Source organism: Uranotaenia lowii, chromosome 1 (genome assembly GCF_029784155.1).
Source record: "Uranotaenia lowii strain MFRU-FL chromosome 1, ASM2978415v1, whole genome shotgun sequence".
In the NCBI taxonomy this organism is placed as follows: Eukaryota; Metazoa; Arthropoda; class Insecta; order Diptera; family Culicidae; genus Uranotaenia; species Uranotaenia lowii.
In genome coordinates, this window is record NC_073691.1 from 173,442,181 (window position 1) to 173,450,883 (window position 8,703).

An 8,703-nucleotide genomic window follows, 5' to 3' on the forward strand; every position below is an offset into this window, starting at 1 on the left:
ATCTCGAGCTTGAAATCCAATCAATCGTAGTCTGTGCAAGGTCGAATTATACTGCCAATACTGATTAAACAGCCGACCAATAGCGATAACTCAGTACTCCCGATTGACGTACTTATTTCCTCAGGGATTTTTTTCTTATAAGTTCCTTAATACTAATCGATATTGCATTGAAAACGCATTTTATTTGTTCCTTCAGACTTATGAACCACAATCACTTGTTATCATTATAGGAGACTAATTATCTTTAATTTTAAACAATGCCTGTAGGTGGGCACGTTCCTCTGCCAGTATCTGCATTTACAGACAAGATCAAGTGTACATCCATCCGCGCTTTTGGTACACAATCCAGATAGTTGAATTGTTAATTGCAGGATTAATTATTTTACACCTTACAACTCGTCTGAAGACGTTGGAATTTAGAAAATATGTGTTTTAAAAAAACTTGATTTTGCGCACACTTAAAACAGATAATTTTGAATAAATTTTTCTTTGTTCTAAAAATTTTAAAGTTTGAACGTAATAAAATTGTATAATTGATGATGTTTCGCATAAGATTTAATTAAACATGTTAGGATTGGAATAGAAAAAAAATTTGGCCTGATGTTCAGGTTTCGGTTTTAAACATGTCATTTTAGAAAATATTTTTATAGTCAATGTAGTTTGATGTGCCTGAACATCTTCTTCAGCGCATATTAGAGTTCCAACTATTCAGATGCTGAAAAACTGAGCAATTTACATGTTAGTTCAATATTATGCAAATACATTACCAGCATTTGGTCTGCAACATTAATCTGCATTCATGAAAAGAAATAGGTTTATCTCTCGTAAATTTTCTTTTATTCAAATTGTACCACAATCTAAAACTTTATTTTTATGATATCTACACGTAGCAAAGGTATGGAAATGGGTTAAGTTCCATTATTTGTTGGGTAATACACTGCAAAGTAGATCGATTGATATTTTAAAAAGTTCGTTGTGAAAAGAAATTCTTATTATTTTAAAACAGAGACCAAGAGTAGATTATAGAAAACATCTACGACACAACACATCAATATCACCGGGAACCCTTTTTGCATTGCAAGCAGTACATTGCTAAGTTTAAGGTTTAAATCGTTCAAATATCATCTTCGTCACTAACCGTATCAGAGGTCAGTGCAACCGTGTTTCCATCATCGTTCGTATGTGACGAACCAACAGAACTGATCGAAGCATCATCATCGTCATCATCATCACTGTCGTCGCTGTTGTTGTGCAATGGCTTCCGATAGAATTCAATCATGTGCAGCAAATCCACTAGGTGTTGTTTAGTTTTTTCGTTGTTCGAATCTAGCACCCTCAAATGAGCCAGATACTCGTAGGTCCGGTCAGAATCGGCGAACAGTGGGTTGACATCAGACGAAACAAAAAGTTTACGGGTGAACTTGCGTAGCTTTACCAACAGTCGATTATAGTTTGAGGCCAATTTTTTCAGTTCAAGATAAGGTCCGCCGGCCAGATTTCCGTAGTCCAAAACCGTCCAATTGCCAGTGGTCATGTTCCAAGTGAATAGAGATCGGCACTGATAAATTTTGCGATGCGTACGACAGTCTATGGTGTTGGAGCAGTTATGACACTGCTTGACTATGTTAGCATCACTTGCTGTGAACTGTAGAACCATAGTGCAGGTGATGGTGTCAGTTAGCGGGCAGACCTACCAGAGAAAAAACCATTTAAAATGCCGCAATTTTCGAGATTTTTTAATATCCAATTTAAATTGTTGTTTCATGTGATTGATCCTTTTATACTCACATGGGTCAGTTCATAGGCCGAATCAAACAGGATACCATACTTTTTGTCGTTTTTTTCGCAGATGTAGCTGGCCACGTGGAATGAGAACGTTTCCATATCGAATGAATTCTGTGTGACTATAACCGCTGGGCAGCTCAACTTACTGTACGATGCCGGTGTAATAATTTGCATATTGGAATAGCAGGAACCGTGTACTTCCATTGGTAACGAGGCATGATAACCAGGAGAAATGCAGTCATCTAGGAAATGGGTTACATATTATTTTGGATTTTATAAAAAATCAACTCTTTTTACCTTCTTCAGTTGTCAGGACCGAATTGGCATCGTCTTCTTCGACGAAAATTTTAACGATCTTTTTAGAGCAGATAGGTTTTTTTTCTCCCTTTACTTCGTGCAAAATAATGGAAGGAAACCCCTCACAAGCATTATGTTTCATTGGTAGCAGATTATCGGAGTTAATATTTTCGTTTTGACCTCCATCAACTTGAAGTTTTTTCTCGTTAAATCTTTGAATGGCGTCGATGAAGAATCTCGGGATCTCCTCGGATCCATTGCCCGAATGATGAATGAAATCTTTCGGATCAAAATTTGTCATTCGGATAATGTGGGCTGCCGCCGATTGTCCAGGGCGGCTGGATGTGGTAGGAAGAGGATTTGCACCAGGCGAATGATGGCGGTAATAGTTAGGAGATCGTATTCCTGGAGGGGATCGGAGATATCGATTTCCAACTGGAGAACCGCAGGGCGATCGAAAGCCATGGTTTGGTGAAGCTCTATGGAGATGGTTTGCCATATCGTATGCACCTTGATGTGATGGACTGCATATTTGAAAGTTCTGATGAGAAGCATTTCGGGTGCGTATTTCATTGCGCAATCTGTTGAAAGGAACAATGATGCTATCCCCATGGCTGCTATCTTCAGAGAACTCGTATTTTTTATCCGCTAGACGTCGTTTTCTGAAAATGCTTATTTTTTCACAGCGTTCTGTATCTTCAGAAAACTCGTAAGCTTTAGCAGCTACATCGGCACTTGACCCTGCAGGCAATGCTTCGTTAGGAACACTAGATTCAGTCGATCTGGTAGATAGATAGGATCGCCTTCTTAATGGTGTCCTACCAGAGTTGACACCAATTGCTAATGCAGTTGGCGATGCTGAGGAACTAGATGGTATCCCGTTGTGCTCCTGTGGCTTGAGCAATAAATTATTGGATCCCATGGGAGTGTCCATGTCACGTGTTTGCAGATCAATTCTAGTGACGTAGGATTTATGATTACTATCAGGCCCAATTAGCTCGGACGTTGTGGCGTTGGAACTGGAAACTCTCAACTCTATATTCGTATGGTTTCTATGATCCATCAATCGAACATTGGAAGACGGAGAAAGCGGCTCCTGATGGCCTGATGCAGTTGAACTTTTAGATGTCATAATTGAGGAAGGGCTACTGCGAGACGGATTCGTAACTTCTGGGTCACAAGTAATGACTAATTCATCGAAATTTTCGGGAAAGACCACTGTTGCCGATGGATGATTGCGTGGTGTGACGACGGTGGAATTTGAAGACAGTCTATTGGTGGCACGATTTATCAGGGAAAGAGATTGGGAACATTTGGATTCATAATTTTCAGTCTCATATTCCGCAAAGTCCGCTATGATCTGATCAGCTATGCTGAGCGAAATTTGCGGATGATTTATCTCAGTCCTGGTAGTTTGCATAGTTTCCCTCTTTACATTATCCTTTGTATTAGGTGCCTCTTTTTGTTGAGGAAGGTTAATCCGCACTTGGGTGGGCGCTATTGGGTTTGAATATTTGGAAATATACTTGCTACTAAGCACCGCTGATGATTTTTTCCGATCGGGACATCGGCTCATGTCCAATTTAATATTGATTGTATGAATAAAACTGCTTTCACTCATAATTATATAACCCGGGCAGTTTAAATTATAGCGAGGATTGAATTTAGGACCCGAGTCGGAATTTCTGTACTTGGTATGTATGGTCATGTTACATCGGATGCAAAGAATATCTACCCGATTAACATCCTCCTCGTTAGCATCTCGCACTTGTCGACATTCCAGACAACCCAACCGAGGAACACGTACCAATGTCATGTACGAATCGCAGTCTTCTTTCTCGCTGGCCCCGTGAACAACTAACAACTGACGATCGGTTTTCCACTGCGTTATAGATACCGTCTTGATATCATCTACCCCATGATCATCGAACAAACAGACGTGAAAATATTTACTAAGCAGGAAATGTGGTCGGTAGATCCAAAAATATAACCTGTTGAAGAAATAATATTAATATTCGAATAACATCAGTTCTAATATTCAGTATCACAGGCACTACGATTGATAATTGATCGATTTACCAGAAAAATCAAGCATGCATAATTTAAATTTGGAAAAAAATACTTACTCGTATTTATAGTTAGAAGAGAAATTATATTCATTCGTGATAACTTCATCATAGTCGTACGAAACTTTGTAGCTAATCAAAAACTGACCACAAGCCGTTAGTCCCATGAACACATGTCTTAAAACCATAAAAAAAATCAGTTATTGAAACTAATTCCATTTCACTTCAAACCAAACATACCCTTGCAGATAGCAGTATGGCACAATTTCCTTCAAACAAAAACTCAAATGCTCCGGCACCTCTCGATAGGGAACTTTGTGGGAACGTTTATTGAGTCCTGTACTGAAATATCCGCAATGTTGTCGGTTCAGAACCTTGAGGGCAATATTTTCGCATCGCACGGAATCGTTGGACCGGCCGAAAAAGTTGTACTCTCTGTTTCTGCTAAGATTCCAACGTGGCCGTTTCCTCGGTGTAGCAATATTAGCACCATTGCTCCCGACATTTCGATTACCATATGTGGATCGGTTCCATGTAAAAGTACCACCACCGGTTCTGGTTGGTGATACATTTGGGGAATCGGTATCCCAATTACTAGATGCGCTGCTCATTCTATAAAGAATTTGTTTTTTTTTTTCTTGGCAAGATGGTTCAGAAAATCTGTAAAAAAAACAATAGAAAATATGATTCTCATAAGTATTTCCACAATTAAAAAATAAAAATTCCTTGAAACCAATCAAATTCATTGGGTACAATTTCGATACTTGGAAAAATAATTTCATAAAAAATTCACATTAACTTTAAGAAAACGTAACTTATAGCTTCAAAGTAGAGAATATTTTTTTCCAAAATCAGTTTCTAAATGGTTGGACAACGCCAAAGATAGTCTCGTGGAAACCGGTTTGGGCTGCTAGAAATCTAGTTTTCTACTTTGAAAATAAAAATTCGGCAGCTTCTCAAAACAAAAAAGCTAAAATCTACAATCTCAAAATTTAATGGAATGAAGTCCAAGCACCGCTCTTTGATTAGCTTTTTAAAGAACAAAATTAAATAGACGGAATTCAAGTTGCTTGAAGTGATTTTACAATAAGCTCCTACCACCTATTGGAAACCAAATGTTGGTCTACTTACCCGAGGATCGCCTTCCCTAAAGTGTGAATCTTTTAAAATGGCATTCGCATCTTGTTAATTTCGAACAAACCAATGGTACCAATTTTCCAACCAATATCAATGATGCAGCACGGCCGAGGTTTCGAAACACCTAATTCAACTGAGAGGCTTTGAAACGCACTTTCAGCAGAAAAATTCGTCGCTTGCCTGTAGGATGTCTTTTTCCTCGGATGGATTCGAAAGAATATGCAGATAGAACAGGCAAACGAGGAAAAGACCACGAAAACGGCACACTATAGTGAATCCATGGAAAGGGAGGCGTCGTTAATTGACGTACTGCAAAGTGACCTAAGAAAATAATAATTATTATTATAACTTACGAATAACCTTTCATCCTGATTTTATCTTAATGACACAATAAACTAAATGAAGCATCATAAATTTTGATACGCAAAAATTTTGGCTTTGTTGATAAGTTTGTTTTTGGATTAAAGTTAAAGCCCATTTAATAGTGAGTTTGATGGCGCCGTGTAAGGAAACTCCCCAAATACGGAAAAGCACGCGAAAACAAATGGCAGAAGAAAACAAAAACGGGAAATCAAATAAAAATCAGCCCGGTGTACATTTTATGCTTCTCATGGCAGCTGGGTTGCCAGGTGCCCTGATTTGTCTGTAAAACACAGACTTTTGACCATTATAGAGTTGTTTTTGACATTTCTTACGCACACTTGCTGAGCGTGTACAGATGAGATGGGACAATTAACCTCAAAAACTCTCGGTACAAAAAACGGGCAGCCGGTCGACGCACATGGTCGTTTTTGAGGTTGATTGTCCCAAAACTGAAAAGTATTGGTGAAGCAACCTGCATAATATCACGAACACTACCAGCGGCAAATAGGACTATTGGTTTAGTTATTGCCTTTTGGCCTCAATTAGTGAACCTGTATATAAGAGAAGTGACATCTGAAACACAAAATTCCAATCGAGCAAAAGAACTGTCAAAATCGATTCCAATCGATCCGAGCATTTTTTCGCAGAGCTTTTACCTTTCTTATTGAAAACTCAACCAAGGAAGGTATTGTGATTGTTGTTATAGTTCAAACAGATAATTTTTAAGCTGCTCATATGAATTTATGATTAGGTGCAATTTTTTTCAATGCTTTGGTGAATCGTGTTCCTAGTTAGAAAACTAACTAATTATTAACGAAATTCAAGTCACTCACCGTTTATCGTGATCCTCCGGGCATCGAGTTCAATGTGGTTTTGTTGGATTGAAGGAGCGTTCACTTTAGAGCTTGAACATTGAGCCAAAAAACAGTGCTGGGGTTTTTTTTGTCCAAGATTTCTGCGATGTTGCCACATATTTTATTTTAAGAGGGATCAGATGTCGCTTCTCTTATATGAAGGTTCACTAGCCTCAATATATAAACCCGCATTATCAGTATTATTAAGTAACCGTTCCTGTGATCTTTTTACTCAAGACAGACACCAAAAAGATTACTCTTTTAGTAATGGATTATATAAGGACGATTGAACAAATCGTTTTGGAATCGTTTGGACACACTTTAATTACGTTACAGTGAACAGGTCGTTAAGTATACTCTATAGAGTTACGATTACAGCAAAGGCACAATCCGAATCAGTACTATGAATGTTTTCAGAAAACAATAATTTGAAGATTCAGCTTACAGTATGCGGGAACCGCTTCAAATGAAGTAATTACAAAAAAAATCATCATCGAACCTTAACCTGGACTAATAGTTAAGTAACCGACGGGCTGCGTTAAAGTTAATAAATTACAAATCTGCAATACTAATTTTTGGGTACAATTTGGTTCCGTGTAGTTCAGCCGGGTTGTCACTGTTTGTACTCTGCGTCAGAGGTGCCAGGTGTCCTGATTTATCAGGATTTGTCCTGATTTTCGAGGGCCCGTCCTGATTTTTCAAAAACTCTCGATTTGTCCTGATTTGTGAAAATTAGCCCCTAAAATGTCCTGATTTGTCCTGATTTTCATAAAAAGTTCTTTAATATGATCGAATTTGAAGTTAAACTATGAGAAAATCGAATAAGTGGGTCATAAAATAGTTAAAACCATTTAACAGATGGTAATCTTCGGTTCAGATGATATATGGTGTTTTCGATATGAACAGTCGGCCAGCCAACAAGCTGCGTGCTGTAGTTGTATAAATCGAGGTGTATACATCACCTGTATTGTTAAGGCGCAATTATGCAATCTATACTGAAATCCTTATTATTTTCATAAATCAAGAGGTGTCCTGAAAAATCCTGATTTTTAACCTCGCGTTGTCCTGATTTTTTATGAAACCACCTGGCACCCCTGCTCTGCGTTCTGCTCGCTCATTCGTAATCAGGGTTGCCATTTGTTCAAGATTGAAAATAAAGGTGCTTGAACAAAAAAAGTTTGTGAATGTCTGTAAACAAAAAAAGAAGCGTGGTTGGAGAGGGGGGGGGGGGGTGTAGGGGTAGGGAATTTGGGTATAGTAAAACATAGCAAACACACTTTTCTACTACGTACCATACCGATCTTACTTTTTTTTTACGACACTTTACCGTCCTTGTGGCATTCGTGCCTGCATAGTTAATATTTTAAAAAGTTTTTTGGATTTTGCAATTTTCAAAAATTCCAAGAGAGGCTTTTCACGTGAAAAAAAAACATCCAAAACAGATTCTTGTATACCGATGTTACTGAACAATTTACTTTTTATGAAAAATCGGTGAATAAATAGTAGTGCATATCTGGGGGAGGAAGACTGAAATTTGCTGTATCGTTTTCTGTATCGTTTTTTTACTGTTCGGCAAAAAGCCAGCAATTGTTGAAAAGATTTGTAATCGTTCAAATTTTAACTAGATGATCAGTTTCGTGTAGCGAGTCATGTAACTCAGTTGTTTAGGTGCTTAATTTAGATTTAGCTTTTTTTAGAACAACCATTAATCAAACCATTATTATTCATCAGCTTCAAACCTTTAACGAAATTTGAACGACTCAATACTCCTGATCATGCAAGAATTTGTCAGAGCAAAACAAAACCTAATTAAATCATTGTTTTATGCAAAACAAGTGCTTTTCAGCATCAAACAAGTTTTATTCAAAATCACTAAATAAGAGAGTAAAATTTTGAACCTTTGCACTGGTCGGATTGATGAGAGAAATTTGACGTTTGAAGATTTTTTTTTCTTTTTTTATTCAGTCTTCCTCCCCCAGGTGCATACCAGCGAGATTTCAAGCATGATCTGTCGCTAAATGATAATATTCAGTGTATTAATATTGATTTCTATATTTGATTTTGAATATCTGTGAATCTGTAACAAAAATTAGTGCATGATTATCTGAGCAATATCTGGACGAAAGTGTCAAAGTTCGTATTTTACAGGAAAATCAGGGCACCTGGCAACCCAGTTCGTAATCTTTCTTTGCACTTTGCGT

At 37.7% G+C, this 8,703-nt stretch overlaps 1 protein-coding gene across 1 annotated transcript; it reads right to left on the reverse strand.

The window, feature by feature from the left end:
- Positions 1 to 180: 180 nt before the first annotated feature.
- On the reverse strand, positions 181 to 5,533 carry LOC129755166 (uncharacterized). The gene is made up of 6 exons (XM_055751562.1): positions 5,280 to 5,533; positions 4,389 to 4,808; positions 4,209 to 4,325; positions 2,083 to 4,073; positions 1,789 to 2,027; positions 181 to 1,690 (listed from the first exon to the last, which is right to left on the reverse strand). Exons 2-6 carry the CDS (start codon positions 4,757 to 4,759, stop codon positions 1,115 to 1,117), a joined length of 3,294 nt encoding a protein of 1,097 aa, XP_055607537.1. The 5' UTR covers positions 4,760 to 4,808; positions 5,280 to 5,533; the 3' UTR covers positions 181 to 1,114.
- Positions 5,534 to 8,703: the final 3,170 nt, after the last annotated feature.